The sequence below is a fragment of the Pundamilia nyererei genome, unplaced genomic scaffold, assembly GCF_000239375.1.
Source record: "Pundamilia nyererei isolate P.nyererei 1_Seehausen unplaced genomic scaffold, PunNye1.0 scaffold00002, whole genome shotgun sequence".
Lineage (NCBI taxonomy): Eukaryota > Metazoa > Chordata > Actinopteri > Cichliformes > Cichlidae > Pundamilia > Pundamilia nyererei.
The window spans coordinates 8,072,407-8,095,660 of NW_005187403.1; the positions used below are offsets into that span (position 1 = coordinate 8,072,407).

The 23,254-nt window shown below is 40.2% G+C and overlaps 1 protein-coding gene across 8 annotated transcripts in view; it reads left to right on the forward strand.

Annotated features, from left to right (window-relative positions):
• Nucleotides 1–23,248, forward strand: part of add1 (adducin 1 (alpha)) — a 31,539-nt gene extending 8,291 nt beyond the window's left edge. Inside the window, exons 2-17 of one of the 8 annotated variants that reach the window (XM_005720397.2) lie at nucleotides 6,344–6,552; nucleotides 6,968–7,130; nucleotides 7,314–7,465; nucleotides 9,063–9,143; nucleotides 9,312–9,461; nucleotides 9,549–9,692; nucleotides 9,783–9,881; nucleotides 10,185–10,358; nucleotides 10,443–10,793; nucleotides 13,810–13,905; nucleotides 14,013–14,105; nucleotides 16,518–16,674; nucleotides 17,406–17,759; nucleotides 18,677–18,766; nucleotides 19,580–19,613; nucleotides 21,493–21,558. In XM_005720397.2, the coding sequence (XP_005720454.1) occupies nucleotides 6,358–6,552; nucleotides 6,968–7,130; nucleotides 7,314–7,465; nucleotides 9,063–9,143; nucleotides 9,312–9,461; nucleotides 9,549–9,692; nucleotides 9,783–9,881; nucleotides 10,185–10,358; nucleotides 10,443–10,793; nucleotides 13,810–13,905; nucleotides 14,013–14,105; nucleotides 16,518–16,674; nucleotides 17,406–17,759; nucleotides 18,677–18,766; nucleotides 19,580–19,613; nucleotide 21,493 (2,334 nt within the window). In that variant the 5' untranslated portion in view covers nucleotides 6,344–6,357 and the 3' untranslated portion in view covers nucleotides 21,494–21,558. Of the gene's footprint in view, nucleotides 1–6,343; nucleotides 6,553–6,967; nucleotides 7,131–7,313; nucleotides 7,466–9,062; nucleotides 9,144–9,311; nucleotides 9,462–9,548; nucleotides 9,693–9,782; nucleotides 9,882–10,184; nucleotides 10,359–10,442; nucleotides 10,794–13,809; nucleotides 13,906–14,012; nucleotides 14,106–16,517; nucleotides 16,675–17,405; nucleotides 17,760–18,676; nucleotides 18,767–19,579; nucleotides 19,615–20,171; nucleotides 21,043–21,492 lie in introns of those variants that run through there. The other 7 variants (XM_005720394.2, XM_005720393.1, XM_005720398.2 and 4 more) reach the window with 7 other exon arrangements.
• The last annotated feature ends 6 nt before the right edge of the window (nucleotides 23,249–23,254 follow it).

Here is a 23,254-nt window from a genome sequence, read left to right on the forward strand (position 1 = left end):
CCAGATCGTAATCGTGATTAAAATTCGATTAATTGAGCAGCCCTACTATAAAGTCCCTGGCATTTGCAGGGTAGTCTTTAAACACTCCCTGAGCTCTATTCAGCAACTACAGAGCACTTTCCAATACGGATTTTCCAGTGGGTGTGGTTACAAAAGCCAAAATGTCCTATATAATCCATTACTGCATGATTGATGATATTAACTTTGCTTCCAAAATAATTCCTGTAAGATTAAATTATAACAACCAGGATAGACATATTTACCTCTCAGCCTTGTTGTCACCTGGGAGGGTGAGTGGGTGAATGGCTTGGACACCTAAATGCACTGAAATAACTTGAAAATGAGGCAGCATAGGAGCTTGAAATTGACATTATAGGTGCATCTACTAAAAATCCTGGACTACTTCAGACTAAGAAACCAAGAGCAAAAGCAACCAGATATACTGCTATCATACTCTAAATGGCACCATAGTGGAAGTGGAATTCTTTTCTTGTAGTCTTGTGGTCTGATAGCGAATGGCCAAACTAGTTAAATGAGTGGCACATTCATTCCAAGTTGTGCTTTCTGACACTGACTGCCTTGGAGTGTGATGTTGGCCCACAGCTGTTCTTACATAACAGCAATCTTTATAGGCTGTCCTGTGTTTCCATGGTGATGTGTTTGGTTTCCAAGGCAACTGTACTCCTAACAGGAGCTGAGGCCAGCTGAACACATGCACCTACATTTCTTAGGAGAAAGGAGGAAAGGGCCTGGTGAAATGGCAAACTTTCTGTGTCTGATGATGTTTTGCTTACTCTGTCCACAAGGAATAAACGCTTTTGAGATCTGATCATTTGTCACTTGTAAACAGCAGAAAAGAGTTGCACTGAATATGCTCCTGCTGGAATTTGCAGTGTCTGCTGTTTAACAGCTGGAGGGACTCTGTTGATGTTTGAAGTGAGGCTGAGTGTAGTAAGAAATTATGTATCAAATGCTTTTGAGATAGCAGTGAAAGTGACCTTATTCAGTGCTGTTTGAGGGTTTTGTTAAATGCATAAAATTAAATGTTCCTTTTGACCTTTCTGTGCTTTGTTTACGCAGGTATGGCAGTGGATTTGAAAGCTAGCAGATTATTGTGTACCCTTTGTCTTCTTTCTCTCACAGCTCTCCTTCTCTCATCTGCCTCTATGTGGTTTGAATATAATTTAAGAGATACATGGTTCCACCTGAATTTGCAGCACTAAGCAGAACTTTTAGCATTGTGCATTGCCAGTTTGGATTCTAGGGTGATGGCAGCTTTAAATGAAAGGATCCTATTACAGTGTTCCTGCAGTCCTTTAGTCCGCAGAGTTGGCTCAATGTGAACAAGATTTAGGATTCCAATCAGACCTAAATGTTGTTTTCATGGTTTTACTATATTAACTTTGCCTCAAAGAACCTTATTAATTATTAGTATCTCCAAAACATTTTTTTTTTAAATCAAAAAACCTATCAGTACTTGTCTGATTAGAAACTTCAACACAAGCACAAATTTCTTCATTGCCACCGAGTGCTAATGGACTGAAAAAGATGCAGAGTTAAAGCTTTTATAAACAGTCTCAATTTTGATATTGATTCTAGGGCATTAAGCTCAAATGGATAATGCTGATATGTTGCTGACTTGTGATAAAATGCTGTGGGCCATTAGTGTCAATAATATCTGTAGGTACTTTTTTTTTTCCCTAACCAAAGTAAGTCACAAAAGTCCAGTTTCATCAAACGCGGTTTATTTATGCACTTATTCTGTGAAATATCATATAAACATTTTGCGGTCTTACAATTCACGCGGTTTCAGATTGTGAAAATGCTGGCAAACTTTCTCCACTTCTCAGATGGCTCTAAATTGGTGTGTTTTACACTCAGCATGAAAAGGTATATTTCTGTATTGTGGTGTTGATTTTTCTGCGTTTCTTGACTGTGGGTACAATTTCTTTGCCTCATTGCCATTAACAGTTAACACCATCAACAGGAAATGTAACGTGGCTTTTCAGCAAATTAAATCAAAGTGAAAAAGATGTGACTAACTGTCTGGAAGCATTGAGACCTTTTTCTGGTAACCCACTCTGACATGGGTCAGTGTTTGAAGAACTGCAGACACTGCAGTGTTGTCAGATAGCTTTGGTATGTGTTAGTCTCAACTCTGCCTGTAGCTATTATGAATAAAGTGAAATGATTGTACAGTGATTTTAAAAAGTTTATGATGTATGAATAGCTTACTCTAGAAGAGGTCACTGCCTTGCAACAGCATGTAACAGCTGTTTTGGACGCTAAGTGATGCAAATTGTCTTTCTTAGCCTGATTTAATTAATTTGGCACATGGGCATCAGGGCAGCTGGTGTGGTGCTGCAACTTCAGCAGAGGCGATTGTGATGGTTTTTGAAAGTTCAGCAATATCTGCCCACCTTCAAACCACAGCTTTGCTCGATCATCAGAGCTGCTTCCAAATGTTACTGTTTGCTCAGCATTGGTAGGATTTTACTCGTGATATGTAAACAGTCAGTTTTTTAGGTGGGGGATCAGTGAGGAGTGAAAGAAGAATGTTGATACTGATAAGTGAAAAAGGATTGGCCCGATTGGTTAGTCTGATAATTGCATGATCCCTGCATACATGCATAAAATACTTACACTTATTGCACCTTTTTAAAGAGCATTCTTTGGGTTTTAAGTTGTCGTTCTGGATGTTTTGCACATCACACTAGAGCCAAAATGATTATCACTATTTTTTTTAAAATCTGTATTGAGATTCTGATTATTCATTTTTAGTGACAAAAATGTTTTTATTACCCTTTCGTGTGAACATAACAGTGCTTTAACATCCATGTTGTGCTACATTGCAGCTAATGTAAAGATTTTTAGCATAAAGATAAAATTTGTCCTCCTCGTTCATGTAAATTCAGTGAATTTCTCAGAAGAAAATTTGTAAATAATGAATCAAGTTTCACCAAACCGTAACACTAACTGAAATACATTTACATTGAGCTACAATCCTGGTAATTAAAACATTTTTGCAGACAATGAGGTCCACTTGACCTACGTGCCTCTCCTAGAGGCAAAACATAAAGTCTTTAATTCGTGTTGCTTTGCAGTGCAACAACAGCTCTTCAGCACTCTATGATTTCCTCTTGGTTAACATCACTAAAATTATTTCCTAACAATGGATGGTGATGTTCACCTTTGACTTTGGTTATCTGTCTATCTGTAGTATTACTTATCCATACTAGTCCAGGAAACTTGCACCATGCTGGGAACAGCTGTGATCGGCTCGTGGAGGCATTAACTTGGCGCTGATTTAGGTATCCCTTGATTTGCTGTTACTTGGTGACTTCAAAAACTTCATTTAATTATTGGAAGCGAAAATTGGGATGGATATTAAAATGTCCATCCCATTGATGGAGAGCTGTAATTGTGCAGCTCTCCATCAAACTAAATATAGTCGATTTTTTTCATATTTTTAAGCAGCGTGACAAAAGCTGCCACTGCTTCAGTTTTTAAAATGATTGATTTGCCCCTTCATGTACTGAGGATCCGTCATTAACACCTTTTAGCTTCACATGACACATTAATGGCTGAAGAGCAGAAAGCTTTGTACTATGACCTGTAAAAGTTGTTTTTCTAGTCTTATTGAGGCTCTATGTGATTGGCATATATTTCAGTGACTTCATTCATAATGATTCATCAGGTTGAGAACTTCCATGATTTGTGACAGATGGCTTAAATATATGTGCAAAAGTACACAATCAAAGCAGTGCTGCTGACAAATTTTATTAAATATGTAACATTTTATGCTGTACATTTAAAAAATAAAGTATATTTTGTTGATAGAGATTGACCAACAACATGGAAAAAATTACTATTTGGAGATTCCCTTGCATCATTAATAGGCCAGGGACAGAGGATCTCTCTCCCTAATGAGTGTCTGGCATCAGATCTCAGTGCTCTGTATTCCTCTGTCAATAACTCACGCCCTAGTTACATGACTGAATCAAAACTGAGTTTTTTTTCCTGAATGGTTTCAAAGAGTATGCAGCCTCGCTGTCTTTTCTCATTCTCTTATTTCTTAATTGCACTTTAAGTTGGTTTTTATGACAAAAGGAAAGCAACAGATAGGAAAACAAAAGGTGAAGAACATAAAAGTGCTTGATTTTAGGGAATCGGGGACGAATGCCATTGCAAAGATAGCCATGTCAACCTCAGCTGTCTCCTCTTTGGACAGAGTCTGGAGTTTCCTTACACGTGGAAGACGTAAGGATTATTTTGTTTCAAGTATTTACATTTTCATTATTTTGCTCAATGAGTAATACTAAAAATGATGACAATTCTATACACTAACCTTTTTAATAGAATGCACAAAATGTAGGAAATGCATGTTTAGTTTGAATGTAATTGGTAAATTGAATTTAAACACATTTATCTTAAAATAAGGGTCTTTTTTTTAACATAATGCTAAATAAAAGCAAATGTATAAAAGTGCAATTAAAAGATGGAACCAAGCAGTAAAAGCAACAGTTACTTTGTATCTCGGCACTGCTGGAGTGAGAGGTCTGCCGAAAGCCTTTAATTGAAATGCATAGGGGACAACAAATGGCACTAAAGTTGGACATCCCATAAGCATTAGGAGGTAAATCAATTGACCAGCCAAACTAGTGCTGCTAAATGTAACTGCTATCTTTAATGGGTCTCAGACTTTTGTGATGTCACTTAAACACAGTAAAGCACATGTTTACTGATATTAGATTTTAAATATTAGATTTACAATAATTACTTTGATATGATACACACCTGTTATCATACTTAATAAAGACACTTTAATAAAGAGACGGTGCATGTTTAGGACTTATCTTTGGTCTCTGTCAGTGGTCTTTAATTATTATATTGTTGGTCTGACTATACCACACATGAAGGTATTACAACCTGCCTATCTGTTGTACAGATTAAGTTTATTAAGTAAAAAAAATTGGACAAAGTATTGTTGGTGTAGAATTTGCAAAACGGGAAACCAAGTCCTGATTTAAATTCGTGACCTCAGATCTGTGGAAATATTGGTGTTATTGATGTGGAAAATCTCAGAACACCAATAAAAGCGGACAGGAAGAGAAAAAAGAGGGTCTGTCAGCTCCCTCTGTGATGCTGGATGCTTTGAGTTCAGTATGCTGTTGTCATGGCACTTTTGGCTCAACAATTTGTATTGATTTGAACTAATGGGCTGGCTCAGACACACACACACACACACACACACACACGCGCGCACGCGCGCTTCCTCATGAGTTTGTCTGTGCCCTTCAGAGTCAGCACTTGAGTACTTTGTCCAGTGACAGACAGCTGCAAACTATTTATCCTTACAAGCACTCAGCCAGGAGGATCAACTTGGATCTACTATAAATCTGGCTTCATGTCTGCAGATCCCTCACTATTGTTGTTGTCAGTTTATAGTTTTATAGCAGCTGCTTTAGGTAATATGCAAAGCTGTAAGAAGTAACTGTTAGAATTAGCGGGCTATATGCTATAAGTCATGTCAACAACATAACAGAACATGCACTGTTATAGCTCACATGACTGAGCGGGGAAACCCATACACTGTAAGGCTATAGCAGAGGCCTGATTTTGAGTTCGCCTCAAGGTCATTTACTGCTCATCTTCCCCTTGTTTGTTCTCCCAGCTTTTGACTTTGCATCACTGTCCTATCTAAATGAAGAAAAAAAAAGAAAAAGTAAATATCTATCACAAAGATTATGAAATAACAAGATACAGCTGGCTGTATTTTCAGTTTCTTTTATTTCCTTTGGCCAGAGTTGACAGTGGAGTGCTGTTGTGATTTCAGGAAACACATTGTGGAAATCAATGATAACCTCTATGTGGTCACATGACCAAGGCAGGATGTAAGGGCGGTATGGTTTGCATGATTGGCTTTCTGGTTTAATGATGGGTGATTCTCATTTCCTCTTTTACAACAGGAAACTTCCTTAAGTTAAAGCACTTTGTAACCAAGCTTCAAATACAGATGGTGTTGACTGTTATGATGGAAATCTATATACTGTATGTCAGACAGTACATAGGTGTCCCATCAAAACACACACAGAAAGTACTAATTTTGATTTATATTCTAGTAAAAGGATAACCACTTAAAACATGAATTGCTTTCAAATTATATGTTTAGCAGTTTTTGAATTAGTGTTAAATTGAACAATTTCTTTCTCATTTTACAGACTACATTATGACCGTAAGAGCTACATTAAGCCTACCACACAAACCCACTTAAGAAATGTACAATGTTACTATTTGTTTTACTCTATTAGATGTTTAACAGTAGTCTCTGACACGGTTACAGGAGGCCAGCCCAGGATGAACGGCGAGTCAGGTGCCGGGGTGGTGACAGCCCCCCCTCCCACCACAGCCCCCCACAAGGAGCGATATTTTGACCGGGTAGATGAGAGCAGTCCAGAGTACCAGAGGGAGAGGAACATGGCACCGGACCTGCGACAGGACTTCAACATGATGGAGCAGAGGAAGAGAGTCTCCATGATCCTACAGAGCCCCGTCAGTAGGACGTACTCATTAATTCTGCTTGTTCATGTTGTTTGGTTTTCATGGATCAGAGTCAGGTCATGGTTCATATGTTCAGAAATCTCTTGGTTCGTTGATTCGTCAGCAGAATGCCCAGGACAGTGAAAAAATTTGTTCAGAGGTCGATTATATGCATGAAAAGCACTGATGTGTAAGTTTTTACTGTGCAGACAGAAGCTGAAGAAGTTGCCCTTTCATACAGGCTCAGTTTTATGCATTTTTGAATCTAATTAATATTAGATCTGTGTAGATCCGTGGTTATTTCTGCCTTTAGGATTTGCCCTGTTTCTGAAAGTTACTCTTACCACCCTTTAAAATTCAAAGTTGATCATTTGTTTGTTTTGTTGTTTTTTGTTTGTTTGTCATGTCTGTGTCAACGGCCCTCCAGGCCTTTTGCGAGGAGCTAGAGACGATGATCCAGGATCAGCTGAAGAAGGGAAAGACGCCCACAAGCCTATTGGCTCTGCAGCAGATCGCAGATTTCATGACCACCAGTATGCCTTCCATGTACCCTGCAGCACCACAAGGAGGCATGGCGGCACTCAATATGAGTAAGCAGAGAAGAGAATGGCTGTGTGTGACTTCTTGACCTCAGCCCTGCTGTGTCTGTGCTCACAATGAGTAATGCAGAGCATGCCAGAGTTGATTTCAGCACAAAGACTCTAGTCAGATTTCAGTGGCAGAACCCATCTAATTGTTGTATGTGAGATTGCCTTTTCTTTCTTTCTTTACAGGTTTGGGAATGGTGACTCCAGTCAATGATCTGCGTGGCTCTGACTCCATCTCCTACGACAAGGGCGAGAAGCTGCTGCGCTGCAAGTTGGCTGCCTTTTATCGGCTGGCTGACTTGTTTGGCTGGTCTGAGCTCATCTACAACCACCTCACAGTACGTTCATTCATTCATTCATTCATTCATTCATTCCATAATAAAACGTCAGGTTGATATTTTGACACAGCTTTTAGTATGCCCATGCAGTCTGAGTCTGATGCATTGCTGCATTTTAGAAGCAAGTCTTGTAACTGTACAATGATCCTGGGATGATTCTGGGTGGTTATTTTTAAGCCCCTTTTTAAATCAAGGATAGAGTTTCAATTTCAATGGTAACTGGGATGTGTGTACAATCACCAGTCAAAACAAATAAGACTTTCAAAAGTTTGTTGACTGTGTCACAAAATAAGGTGTAAAACATATTTTTCCTGCAGTTGACACTTCCACTGCACATAATTTCATAAAACGATGGCTTCAGTGAAGGCTTAATCCAGAGTGCTAACCTAAACAGGTCTCTTTACACCCAAACAGACCACTGAACAAATACTATGTTTGTTCACATTATTGTCCAATAAGCAAAGAAGTAAAAAGCCCTACATCTTTTACTGTGATAATCAGCAGAGAGACATCCCAAAGATCTTCTAGAATCAACTCTCACAACTCGTTACCTATACAGGGAGTTACTTGAAAGCATTATCTAAATAGCTTTAATGTTAGTGGTCAGCAGAATGTATAACTGAAAATATACTCTGTTCTAGGGCTGCACGATTAATCGTTAGAAAATCGTGATCTCGATTCATACTTATGTGCGATCTCATTTCCAAATGACAACGATTAAAAAAAGAAAAAAAGACGACGATTGTACCGCATTTTGATCCGGGACGTAATCTGCATGAAAACAAGCGCTCACTCTTCCTGCTCAACAAATGACAAGGGCGGAGCCTTATACCACGTGATACAGAAGCTGTGCCGTGTGATGCTAAAATTAGCAGGGGAAAAAACAACGGAGAGAGTGACAGGAGAAAATCCGTCCCGGTCAACCACCCAAACATCAATAACGGGAACCTTATACAGCGCTTCCCTATACCCGTCGGACTCCTGCAGGCACAAAGAAATTACAGAGGCTATTACTTATCACCTGACCAAAGATATGGCTCCCATCAACACTGCAAAACGAGGGATTTAGGAAAATGATCAACACCCTAGACAAACGCTACACAGTGCCATCCCGCAACTATTTTTCTATTGTTGCACTACCTGCTCTATACACGCAGTGTCGAGCAACGGTGGAGACGGAATTTCAAGCAGTACAACATTTTGCGGCAACAACAAAGTGTGAGACATTTGTTGTTTTTATGTTTATTTATTGTTTTTATGTTCAGTCTCAACTGTTACAAAGTTGATGTGCAGTTAATAAGTGCAATAAATATTTATACTGGAAAAGAGAATCGTGAGAGAATCGTGATCTCAATTCTAAGCCAAAAAATCGTGATTCTCATTTTATGCAAAATCGTGCAGCCCTACTCTGAACAGTGCACTAATCTGCACAGTAACTCCAGTTTTTGTTTTTTTCCTCCACCATTTTTGGCTATTTGTAAATTTCTGCCATAGAAATTTACTTCTGTTCAGGATTCTGTGAGTGTTGTTTCCTCACAGTGCTGCTCAGTTTGAGCCACCTTCAGTAATCTAACATTGCTGTCTTCTTGTCTTACAGGTCAGAGTGAATTCAGACCAGGAGCGCTTCCTTATTGTTCCCTTTGGGCTCCTTTACAGTGAAGTCACTGCCTCCAGTTTGGTAAGAAGCACTTCAGATCATTAATCGAGGCTTTGTTTTCCCTTTGTTATTGAATGAAGCAATTTCCCCTCATATTATAATACCTTGAGCTGCATGAGTTTACATCTTTTGAGATTAAGTTTTCAAAACGGGGTTATACAACCTCATACAATCTGCTATACCATCTAGGTGAAGATTAATCTCCAAGGTGAAATGGTAGACCGTGGCAGCACCAACCTTGGAGTCAACCAGGCCGGTTTCACTCTCCACTCTGCCATCTATGCTGCACGTCCTGATGTCAAGTGTATCGTACATATACATACACCTGCAGGGGCAGCGGTAAGCAACAGTAGTGCATGCTGTAAATTTACAATTTAAAAACATAGTTGGTTAGGTGTTGTCTGAGCCTGTTTATTTTTTTTGCAGGTGTCAGCCATGAAATGCGGACTGTTACCCATCTCTCCTGAGGCCCTATCCCTGGGTGAGGTGGCCTACCATGACTACTACGGCATCCTCGTGGATGATGAAGAAACTACTCTTATACAGAGAAACCTTGGCCCTAAAAGCAAGGTAACAGCAGAGTCTTTGTGTGTGTAATAGAAATCAAAAGGAGAGAATTTATTTCTAAAGGGAATTTTCTTTTTATTTCGTTTGTTTCAGGTGTTGATCCTTAGGAACCATGGCTTGGTGTCAGTAGGTGAAACAGTGGAGGAGGCTTTCTATTACATCCACAATCTGGTCACTGCCTGTGAGATCCAGGTAGGACACTGAACCACCTGGTAGTGGTAACACATTGAAATTTTTTAATGTCAAACGATCCGTAATATTCTGGCTTTGTTGTTTCATGTGGTTGTCATACATGTTTGTATGCGTTTTTCACAACTAATGCTTTTGTCCGTTGTCTCTTTGTCTCTTTATACATGTTCATCTGTCCTTGTGTTGGATGTCTGTGTCTCTTCCTTGATGTGCTTGTGTCCTCATTCTCTTTTTTTGGTTTTGTTTTTGGATTCTGGATCTTTCGATGGTTTGGTCTGTTTGTATACCCCCCTTAATATTTTGTAGGTACGAACACTGGCCAGCGCTGGAGGGCCAGATAATCTGGTGATGTTGGACCCTGGGAAATACAAGTCACGCCCACAGGTCCCTGAGCCAGCTGGTGACGGGTCCTCAACCCATCCCAAGTGGCAAGTCGGGGAGCAGGAGTTTGAAGCCCTCATGAGAATGCTCGACAACTTGGTAAGCACAAAGGGAGAGGGATGATTTAAGTTATATGCAAGACACATACATAGTCACACATTTTTTTGCTTTGTCTCCATCCAGGGCTACAGAACGGGCTATCCTTACCGCTGCCCAGCCTTGCGAGACAAAGGTAAAAAGTACAGTGATGTGGAGATGGCCTCCTCCGCCCACGGTGGTTACTCCTATGGGGAGGACAGTGACTCAGGTGCTCGCTCCCCATTGAAACACAGCTTCCAGCGCGGCCAGCGCGACAAGACCCGCTGGCTAAATGCCAGCGGCCGCCCCGATGAGCCCTCTGAGGACGGGGCCGACGGCAGCAGCCCCAAGTCGAAGCCTAAGGTGTGGACGAACATAACACATGATCACGTCAAACCCTTGCTGCAGTCTCTCTCGTCCGGTGTCTGCGTGCCAAGCTGTATAACCAACTGCTTGGTCTGTGCCTACCTTATTGTTCATAGTATAGATTTTACAGCTACCTTGTTGGTGGTAACGGGTAGGTGGTCGGCATCCTGAGGGTCTGAGTACAATGAAAATGAAAAGAATGTTGCAAGTTTTTCACGTTTTCTCACAGAACTGCTTGCCTGCTAAAATGCAAGTCGGTGCAATCTATCTTTTTACTGCTTTTCTTTCTTAGTGCTTAAATGCCCCAGTAATCCATCTTTCTACTGCAGTCTCTGTACTTACCTCACAGCCTACCTCACAGCTGTGATTATGTCTTGACTATTTTTACTCTTATTCTGGTATCCTAATACTTCATGATGCCCGGCCAGCTGCCCACAGCATGCCCCACTGCATGTGTAGTAGTGAAATGCATTGTTGGTGTTGATGTTTTTCCCAGAGGAGCGAGCAGCAGGGGTGTGGCATGAGTCTGCAGGTAGGCAGGTGAATGTGGCACAAACAGGTGATGTTGCTCCTGACCACCGTATTGTTCACAATCCCTTAATACACAACTGTGCATCGTGACGTTTGTTGCTTAAAGAAGAGTGAGAAGATAATGAAGTAAAAAAAGAAATTAAGAAAAAAAGTTCTTTGAGTTTTGAGGCTTTATTCACCAAAAATCTTTAGGAATCTGTATAGACGTACTATAGAGTAAAGAAGGAAGGTGGCATGATGAGAGTATTTATTTTTCCAGGTTAAATATACTTTACACACACTGGATTATTCCAGATTTACTTCACTACAGAGTTATGCAGCCTGCTCCTTTTTTAAATTTTCCTCAAACACTTGCAACTGTTCCCAGTTGTGCATTTGTGCGTTTCCTCCTATTATTCATATTCTCTCTAATCTTCTGATTTCAGTTTTATTTCCAAAGTGGCTTTGAGCACCTCAAGGCCTGCATGAGTGGATCTGTTTGGGGCGGGGTTCAAAAAAAAGAAAGAAAGAACTAAAACTTTTGAAATTTGACCTGACCCTTGAATTAATTATCTCCTGTTGGGAAAGTAGGAAATGTTGTGTGTGAGACTCTTTCTCAGTGAGTATATCGTGTTTACATGTTCATCTCATACTCAACCAACCCAATCCAGCTACTTCCATCAAGATTCCCTTCCTCATCTATCTTCTAGTTTGGCAGCTAACCAGCCAAGCTTGTAACAAACACAGGAATGAAGTCATGAGCTTATGCTTACACATGCCTAGTTTTCAAAGGTTGAATTAAAGCATTTTGCATGAAAGCTGAAGATTTGATTTCTGTATTCACCTGCTGCTCATTCAGTTTGGTGCGGAAATGGGTTTTCCCTGCAATCATGCTGAGCATTACCAGGTTTGCGCTACAACCATGGGTTGTTTCTTCACATTAAGAGGAACACATTGTTTAGCAAGACACCTAACACTTTGATCCTCAGCTGGGTAAGATATTCTTAGTCTGTGGTGTTGTGACATTCGATTTCTTTGTCCCAACATGGGCGGGTGTCCTCGGGTGTATTTCTCTCTTATCTCTGTCGTCCTTGTTGTTGTGTATCAGCCTGGAAAATGACTTTGGTGATGCCAGCTCACCCCTCACTGCCACTCTCGCTTCGTAAGCCAGCCTCATCGTCTTAGTCACCCACTCAGCCACCCTGTCATGTCTCACTTCTCCCTCACAACTAACCACCCACCCAGCTCCTTATTCCCCTCCACGCCTTATCCTTTTTACCACTTTTTGTTTCTCCATCCTGTGATGTTTTCAGTTCTTGTTTTTAAGTTAAAATAGCATATCAATGATGATGACAAATGGGGGTTTTTTTGTTGATGAAAGAAGTTGGTTGTGGCACCAGTGATGCTGCTGTGGAGCACAGTGACAGTCTTGTGACCAAAAAAATAACAAAGTCAGAAATTTAGGATGACTGCTGCTGTGACCTGGAACGCAGCGTGATGTGACTCACCGGTCAACACGTCACTTGTTATTAAAAAAAAACAAATACAAACCCAAACACAACATGGAAGTAAAACCAAATGTTTCTTGGAATCCCAAAGAAGAAAATGAAGTTGAGTCGTCCAAACAAAAACTTGTTTTTGTGACTGCATCGAAGAGGAGGATGCAGGGGGAAACAATGCAGTGGAGGGACCAAAGCGTATTAGATCAGTGTTATACAAGTGATTTGCAATGAACTTATAGCTGCTAGGTCTGCTTAAATCTGTGTATAGGCACCTTTAAACATTTTATCATGTATTATCTCAAAGGCAGATGAGTTTATACTCACCTAAATAATGTTAAACACGGTGTTTGCTGTAAATCCTTCAAAGTCAGCTCTGATTTCACATTTGCCTTCCAACAGCCTACTGTTCCTTGATCTAAGACATGGATGTCAGAATCATTACCCCTGTTGTTGTCGCCCCGCTGGGTGGTGTGAGCGCTCAAGTTTATAAATGTGATAACTAGAGAACGAGGCAAAGTAGGATTTTTGAAATTCATACCATAGGTGTATCTGCTAAGTGACCTTAACCTCAGGAGTCAAGGCTCAATTTTTCAGGCCAGTTCTGGCCCACAGGCCTTATTTTTTGACTCTTAAGTACTAACCTAAATGATCATTTCCAAACTGATTTAAGCTTCCCGGTCACATTTCATCTCTAGTATGAAATCTAGTAACGTCAGGTATGAAAATCTACCACTTTATTGTATGTTTAGTCATTCTGTGGAAATGAAGCGTCAGTTAACATTCTGTATTACTGGGAAAATCCTGTTATATAATACGTTGATAAAGTAGCCTTGGATAGATTATGTTGGTTGTGGTGTAGAGGAGTCCCCTGAATTTAAAGTGGAAAAGGCGCCTCATCATCATTGGTTCACTTTTTTTTTTCCCCCATTCAGACCACTTTACACTCATCCAGTTTTGTCAGTTTCAGTTGAGCATGATTCTTGTTTTGTGAAGCCTGCATAGTATTGTCTGATTATATTTTTGTGCTTGGGTTTGTCATGTCATTTCATGTGTCTGGTTTTAGCTGGTTTTAACTCTTTATCTGGTGTTTACAGTGGACAAAGGAAGATGGGCTCCGCCAGGCTGCTGCAGTCAATCAGTTCATCCCACTGAACACCAACCCAAAGGAAGTCCTGGAAATGAGGAATAAGGTATCACAGCGTTCTCCTGTTTGCTTTAAGTGTTTCGTCCTTCTAGGAGCATATTTAACAGGATACTTTTATTGTCCTTTTTATGAGTTGAATATTTTTGTTTGTAGATCCGGGAGCAGAACCTGCAGGACATAAAGACAGCAGGGCCCCAGTCTCAGGTTCTGTGTGCCAGCACTGTGGTCGAACGCTCCTTTAACCAGGTCAGTGTGAGAACTGAGCACTGAAACACCTCACAGCTACAACTCTCCTGACCTGGAGATGAATGTGCACTGTTGAACTAGCTTGATTTGTGTCTGTTAGTGTCTTCTATTGAGGTTGGCTCAGTTAAAACAAAATCTACATTCTGTCCAGGTCAGGAGTTTCCCTCCTAAACCAAGAGGCTGCAATGTGTGAATATTGTGCATGAAGCTGTACTGGCCACTGTGAACTCTAACGAAAGACATGGTTGCTACTAAAATCAGATTTATGACAGAATAACTACGAAGAACAAAAATATGTCATCCGTTGTGTTTACCAGAGCATGGGTGACTTTAACTTTAATTATTCTTTGATCACAGAGAGTGTCAATCTGGCAGGTGAGTAGTAAGTGAGAGAGGCAACCTCATTCTCCTCTCCAAACCTGCCAGCTCAGGCTGTGTCCATATTCATACATTGTCTTTCCTTTGTTTTAATTTGCTTTTAATATTTATTTTGTTTGTAGCAGAATAATGGTTGTTACCTTACACAACATTTGCAAGCTGGTCTCTTACAATGCTAAAATGATTTCCATGTTATAGTCAAATAATTGTTTTTTTTGTTTGTTTTGTTTTTTTTAAGTGCATGAGTGAGGGACAAAGCAAAGCAGTGGGAACATCCTAAAATGTTTCCCCCTGCCGTTTGTCTGCATGACTCGTCCTTCCTGTCCAGCGTTGGTTTTTAGCTCAGTTAATAGCTCTGGTAAAACAGAGCTCTTAATCGTTTTTGGATTAAGATCATAAAGCTATAGGGGGTAATTTAAAGCTTTACCAGTGCATAACTGCTGATTAACTGCTGTTTTGCACTGTGTAGCACCCCCTTGTGTGGAGAGTTTGCCTTTACAGTGCATGTTTCTGGCTCTTTGTTCAGTCACTGCAAGCCTTTTCATAACCCTATGACTATTTGCGGAACCATCTCTCTTTGCATGTATTTCCAATATATGTTTGTATGGAATGGTGTGAATGCAGAGGTGGAAAGTCATTAAACGCAACGATAACTGAAGTATTATTATGAATTCATAGTAAATGAATACAACAATGTTGGGTTATTTTAAATCAGTTTATGCTCTTTGGGCCTCCTTTTTAAAGCTATGCCCACCAGAGTTGACTTTGTGAGATCACGTATTTGAACACCTTTAAACACAACACAATACTATACAACTTAACTTTTGTACTGAAATGAGATATAATCATAGTCTTTCCCCCTTTGTGCTTGTGTGTGTGAAAGGTTTGTGAATATTTGCGCACCTTCGTGGCTGCTTGGACCAGTGTTAATCTGAATGTTCTAGTGTTAGAGCTGGGTTTTGCCTCACTGGGTTTACTATTGCAGGACGCCCCTCTGTCTGACTGTACAGACACTATTGATGGCCTTGATGTGTCCGAGGGCTCCTATAGTCCTGCTAAATCTATTAGAAAGGTACTCACTGCTCCAATCACTTTTTTCACACCATTATTCGACCTGTGAGACAGCAGATAGGCAGATATCTGGAACTAATGAGTGATAGTTTAGTGAGAGATTACAGGGGTTTTTGAATGTTGTGACTGGTTTTCTTCAACTGACAATTTTGTTGTTGGTAAGGATACTTCATGTTCAGTACACTCTGCTGACTCTGTCTGAAGGATGGATATTTTTTCAGACTTTTGTTTTTAACCCAAGAGGAGCAGTGAAAAGTGCTTAGATCCAGTAACATTGTGAATTTTACTGCATGCATAACAAATTGTGTGATATATAAACAACTGACTTACAGTAATATTCATCTCAAGTTGTGTATTGTAGTGGTCTGTGCTGTGAATTCCCCACACCCCCTATATGACACAGCTATCTTAACTCATGCACATACATCCTCTGTGTAAGCAAATGGCACATACTTACAATGGGTGGGCGGGCTATGTGTGCAAGGCCCAGAAATGCTTTTATGTGAAATAAAAGGTTATTGTGAGTGCACAAAGGTTATGAATATTTGCTTTGTAACTATTCTGTTACGCTGTTGACTTGGACTGCTTGAACTGGACTCTTCAGTGCTTTGCTATATCAAAGCTAATTAAGTCTTAAAAGAATACCAAAGGTTTCTCTTTTCTTATGTGTTTTGTTTTGGGTTTTTCCCTTTTTTGTGCAGTTTTTAATGAGGAAACTTCCTAATTTTTACTTCTGCCTTACATTTATGAATTCATGGCTGATGATGCTAATATTGTGTTTCTGCCTGCATCTTATCTAATATTCACACTTCAGACTACATTTTGTTTGTAAAGAACAACTACAGAAATACAGAAATTTCTACATATAAAATGCCATTTATAGCTTACAGTACGTGGATTTTATTATTTTTTTAATCTGCTGATTGTGCTTTCCCTTCTCCTCCCCTTCTCTGTGTTCTGAAGGGTGAACTGGTGACTGCATCCAAGGCAATCATCGAAAAGGAGTATCAGCCCAAGGTTATCGTCAGCAAGCAGGGGCCCAACCCCTTCACCAAACTCACCGACCAGGAGCTGGAGGAGTACCGCAGGGAGGTGGAGCTTAAACAGAAAGGAGGTGAAGGTGAAGAGCAAAGCAACATTGCAACTTTTTAAAATGATTTCACCTATAAGTTTCGTCTTAAAGTATCATAAACGTGTATTGGAAGTTTGCTTTACCTGTATGTATCTAAACATTCAATTATAAACTGTATATCAAAGATGGCTGCAATCACCATGTCATTACCCATCAGTTTGTGGGCTGGAGTTTAGTATTTTGGCCGTTGCTAATTAGTTTGAATTTCACCCGCAATGTCATTCTCATTATACAGGTACAGTAAAATTGAGACTGGCGCCACTCATATGTCCATCAAAAAGTAAATAAATAAATAAATGGACAATAAATGGAGATCTCGGGAAAAACGTTAAAGAGTTGAGAAATTTGTTTTCTTAGCGATAAAATCAGACTTGATAACAACGCATAACTATGCGTCTTAAGGAGGGGAAAGAAACAGCATTTCACTGCTCCCTTCTTCTATAGTCCCACTTACTTGACCTTCCTCAAGAGATTTGTTATAATTGGGGCAAATCAATAATTTTCCTATTGGTGGTTTACAGAGTAAATAACATCACAGAAAATATCTGAGCTTTCATGACCTCATAAACATGATTGGAGGAAAAAATGTAAACAATAAGACTTGAAGTACGTTTAAAATCAACTTATTATTAAAATAAATCCTACAGAATAAACTTCATACTTGCCATACTGTGATGTTATCTCTCCACACACACACCCACATTCACACGGATTCACAGTGCAGGGTCGATCCATGAGTAGGGGGGGATCAGCCTCTGCTGTACCCAGCCCGGCGCCTCAAACGGCACAGATGGGTCAAGCCTCATCATCTCCACCGTCTGCAGCTGACTCCTCCAGCTTAGAGAAAGCCCAGCCTACAGCTGCCACACCAGCCTCTGAGCACGGCTCCTCTTCTGTCGGCGGAGCTGAGCCATCTCAGAGCGGAGCAGACTCTGCAGGAACAGTGGCAGACGATGTTTTTTCGACTGCAGACGAGGTTTTTTCAGCCCCAGATTCTTCACATAAGGACTTCCACTGTGCTGTGCTGCGAGCCCTCAGCAAGGAGCCCTCGGTGGTAGATGCAGCTAAGGCAGGTCAGGCTCCATGTACACCAGATAAAGTGGAGTCTTGCCTAAACTCTGGCCTTCCACTTCCCACCTCCCCTGCTCAGCCCTGGGACACTGGGAATCCCCCGCCTGCTGTGTTCTCTCCTTCTTCTGAGGGTTTGGAGTCTGCTGCAAGTGTTTTACCATGTGCAAGCACCCTCCATACCCACACTCTAATCTCTGAAGCCTTTGCTTGATTATTTTTTTCCCCCATAAATCCCCTGTCTCTGATGTTTTGTCGAAGGCAGATCATATACCTTTCTGCAGTTTGATTGGACGAGGGGCTGAGGAGATAGGATGCTTAGAGTAAAGTTCATTTTTAACATTCAAACCTTCTGGCTCTATTTTTTTTTCTTCTTCTTTCAGGGTTCTCACTCCTCAAATGCAAAAAATGTTATTTAGTTTTATTTATGTATTAATTTTTGCTCTGTAGAATTAACTCTTGATGAAGCTGCATCTGAGCTCAATCATCCAATCAGAGTATCCCCTGTGTGGAGAACAATGGTCATTCTCTTCCTGCTAACTTGTCTTGGATACATCTCTGGTGGTGTCGGCTCTCCCTTCTGCGCATCTGACTAATTTCCATCAAACCTTGATTTGAATCAGGTTCTGGGGATGTTTTTAAGGTTGATTTAGTGGTGTCTGTATCAGTAGGTTTGCAGTGCTTTCTTGATTAAAGCTTACAGCTTTTGTTTATTTTGTTTAGTTTTTGTGTGTGTGTTATCTCCCCTCTCCTTTTGTGTTGCATTATGTGGGTGTTGGCACAGAATGACTCATTGACATAAAAATGTGGCTTTTAACTGTATATTTAGGCAAAAAAACCAAAACAATGATAACTACTGATAACCTTATAATCTGATGTAATGGCTATTTAATTGTTTAATATCTACTCGCCTTTCTTCCAGATCCAGGGCAGCTTGTAGAGTCTGAGAACGAGCCCAAAGACCCCAAACCCACATCCACACCACCCAGCACCCCAATCAGAGCAGAGGAAGGTAAGTTAGCCTGCCATACTTGGCTCACTTATTTCCTACCTGGTTCAGCATGGGTTTCTCCAGTTCTGTGGCTGGAAGGTTTGGGTGTTTCTAGGGTCTACAGCGGGAATGCAGAGGCTCCTGCCTATCCACCTGCTTGTCTGTCTCTTGAGTTTGTTGTTGCTGTGGTCTTTAATAATACTACTATAAGTGTTGTGCTTTAATTTCTGTAATAACAGGCCAAGAGGTTTTGTTTATTTCATAAGAAATATTTTCAGGGCTGATAATCTGCCGAAAGCTCAGTTTGGAAATGCTGATAATAAAAAGAGCCTGTTTATCAGCTTTTGATGGACCATAGGACAGACTCATTTATTTTCTTCCTCTTGGTCTTTATTACTATTGGATTACACCCATGTCAGTGGTATCATTCCTAATGATACTGGAACTGACCTCTAAAAACAGGAAGTTATTTTTTACATTGAGCAATCTCAGTTGAAGTCATCTTAAGGGGCAAACGGGTATCTAGCTTTGATTGCAGGTGTAATCTAATACCAGAAATGTTGTTGCATAACATGTGTCTCTCTGTACAGTATCTCCTGTTCCCCCTTCACTTCCATTCTCCATCTACTTGGGGTCTATGAAGAATGGTTCCCAACCATTCTTTATTTTTGTTAATCTTCTGATATATATAAATATTTTATATATTTTTTTTATCTTCATTTTACATTTTTGATTTCCCTTTTTTAATTTAACACAGTGCCTGTGGTTTGATCTGCATAGACATTTGTTTCTACTTGTGCTTTTTTCTTTTTTTGTGGCTGCGATTACAATCAGGAGATGGAAATTCAAAAGAGTACCTGTTACCATAGTAAGTATGTACTGTTCCACCTCCTCCACACCTTCATAATTAACCCGTCACCCTCCCACGCCTGTGTGTGAGCATCGACCCTGTTTTTTCCCCCCTTTCCCGCTCTTTGCATGGCTTCAGTAGCAGAGCAGTGTTCTGTGATCTAAACTAACCCCTTTTTGTCAGGGTGTGTGACTGATCAGACAGTTTAGACTCCTCTGAATCTCTTTCTCAGGGGTTGATGGGTTATTTCAGAGCTCCTCACTCATAATTAGTGTTTCAAGTTCATGCCAAGAAAAAAAATGAATGAATGAAAAAAGACTGACATTCACAAAACAAATTGCAAGATCCTTAACTCTAGTGGAGTAAGTGGAGGATGTTCCTGAAGTAAACCTCACACCGTACTTTCACTGTGTCACATTAACCTCTTTTCTTCCTGTCGACTATTCGCTATCAAACCTCTCTTGCACATTAGCACATTTCTGTAACTGTTATATGACACTGTATGTTTCTGTTCTGGGGGAAAAAAAACTCGGGTAACGTTTTGAAAATATCTTTTGAATGTCGTTTGTCTTCCAGACGAGTCCTTTACCAGGTACACGAGTGCTTTATTTCTCTTGTGGCTTTCTGAGCGAACTTGCTGTTGGTTTAGCTGGTTGAAGCCAAAAGCTTGGCTGTGTGGTGGTGCTTGGTCTCCATTTTTATCTGTCTGTGTTGTTCGGCCTTATCTGTATACTGACAGACATGAAGATATGCGAAAACTGAAATGCGCTGCTGTTTTCTCGAGTCTTGTTTTGCAGTAGTCACTGTTGCATGCAAACGGTTTTTAAAAAATAATGAAAATCCAGTGCGAGCTTGCAGCAATACTTTTAGGATGCTGTTTGTGCCACTGACCCTTGAAACAGAACATCTATGATGCAGCACTTTTTTTCTTATCTTATCTTTTTTCTTTTTTTGCTGGGAGTGTTTTTTTTTGTTTGTTTGTTTGTTTTTAAAAGACGAGAATTAGTTCAGGTCACTAGAAAAACCTTCCAACGTCAGTACTGACTTGGAGTTTTAAGGCACTCTCATAAACAAGCTTCCCATTGGCAAAATAACCCCTCACATCATGATGACTATATGGACAAGTTTAGTATTTAGAAATTAAACGGGATCTTTGCCAACAAGTATGCAAACATCTTATTCCCTTCCCAGCAGCTTGATTAATACTGTATATACTGGTGGCTCCTGTTGATGCTTACTACTTTTTGAGAGCTGATGCAGTGTTGAATTAATTCTCTTCCCCTGAAAAATACACTAAAATACACTTTAAAAAAAAAATGAATCTTTGCGTTGTGGATGTTTCTCTGATTTGTGCGTGCTCTGTTGTATTTCGTTTTGTTTTGTTTGTACACAGAGTACAAATGAACAAGGGAACTGCCCTCATTAAGATTTCCCTGTTTAAATGAAGGTAAAAGAAAGAATGCAGAGTGCTCGCTCAGGCCTGTCAAAGTGATGGAAATGAAAGGAAACAGGGAGAAGAATTCCCAATGAGAGCGGTGTTCAGTGCATCTTGGTTGAGGTTTTGCTCTGTAAAAAGCTACAAAGTTGAAGTAGTGGATTATTAGTAGGTTTTTTTCTTTCTTTAAATGTAGTGTGAGTATTGCCTGCGCAAGTGTTAGACTTGTGGTCACTGAAGCTTTCTTAGACTAAAGCACCTTAAGTCAGTAGTGTTTGGGATGGTTTTATTATGTCACATAAATAAATGACTGTGTGGACTGCAGAGAAAGGTGGATGCATCTAAAATAGAAAATCGCATGGATTTTGCAGCTTACCCAGTTGTAGTAACGCCGCTCAGCAGTGCAGCTCCATTAGTTTGTCCCCTGAGTCCACTAACTCTCTCCATCTGCCCCTCCACCAGAGTCCTTGCCAGAACAAACCTTTAAGGATGAGAGTGACGCAGCCACCCTGAGACAGACCCTTCCAGATTTAACACCCGATGACCCTTCAGATGCTCCAGCGCTTCCTGCCGAAGACTCCACCCCCGCCACTGCCGACACAGCCGAGGGGGAGGAAGCCGCTGACGCCGGCGACCAGGAGGGTGACGAGTCTCCCAGCAAGTCCCCCTCCAAGAAGAAAAAGAAGTTTCGCACTCCTTCCTTCCTGAAGAAAAACAAAAAAAAGTCTGAGTCCTAGATTGAAGAATGTTGGATCGGTCCTCACTGCTGGCTCCTGTCTCTTTTTCTTTCTTCCTTCTTTTTTTGTCTCTGCTTTTTGTCTGATATCATTACACCGTCAAGTTTCAAGCAGGCCACAGTTACACGCCATTACTTTTTAAAAAATATATATAATTTGCCGCTGGCTTAACCTATTTTCCCTTGTGTGTGCCAATTTTGTATACAATGTAAAAAATGAAATGCATAAGGTTTTTAATTAGTAGCGGCTTTTAGTTGCGAGTGAGTGTTGCATTTTGTCTCGTCCACTTCATCTGGCCTTTTATGCATGTCTCTTACTACAGGCCCACATAAGTAATGTGAGGTTATTTTATTTTATTTTTTTAGATTACTACTAAACCACTGTAACCACTAGAATGTATTGGGATTGTATCGAAATATATAAGTGTCTTTCAGCAAAAGCAAAACAAGAAAACATTGAATGCAGACAGAGAAGCTCATACCCTCTCATTTGACTGGTTTGAAACTCTGACAGCGGGAACTACAACTTGCACAGCACTAATTGCATCCCTGAAGCCGTGCATCCATGTAATTACATGTTGGCAGAGGAAGAGAGCGACACTTCAGTAGAGGACGTGCTCGTGGGAAAAAAAAAAGTCCATATTTTTTATTTTTAAATTTAAACCAATCAGTGCATTCGATATTAAACACACCTGGATGTTGGTTTTGCTTCTGTTTTTAAACACTCTAAATACCCACCTGGTTAGGTAGTTGTAAAGTGCTTTCTATCGATTTTGATTTCTAATGATTTGTATTTTTATTTTTTATTTTTTTAAGTGGAATTTTATTCTAATATTTCACAGACAAGCGCCATTAAAATATCCATCTGAGGTGCTTGCAAACCTGCAGATGGTGTTTTTACTGAAGCTTTAGTGTGAGTATAGTTCACAGCGGCGTGTGAGTCAGGAAATGTGGGCAGGCATTGCGCTTAATGATTATTCTAAGGGTTGATGTAATGTATTTGCTACTGGCTTTAAGACATAAGTATGAAGGAATGTGTAAAAATAAATCTCAGTTTGTGGTTCCCATATTTTTTCTTCCCAAGCTTGGCTTTAATTTTTAGTTTGGTTTTCTTTTCTTTTTTCTTTTTTCTTTTTGCATTTACCTCTGTTTACAGTCTCAATACTACATAATGTGTATAATTCCAAACTTTATTCTGCATAAACTGTCTTATTTCACTCCCTGAATAGATTGAGCCATGATTACTTCCTGTGAGCACACTGTGAGCCTCCCTCTTTTTCTTTCTTTCCTTTTTTTAATGAACTCAGACAACACTTTGAAATAGTCGGTTATAGATGCAGTTGTTACAGAACTTATAAATGGCTGTTATAAAGCATGTCTGGACCTCTTCGTGTGAAACGTCACGCTGCTCAAACCTACTTTGTCCCTGAATACCTTCACCTGTTTCCAGTTGCACAAAACAAAAAGTTCACTGGAGAAGCGCTTCCG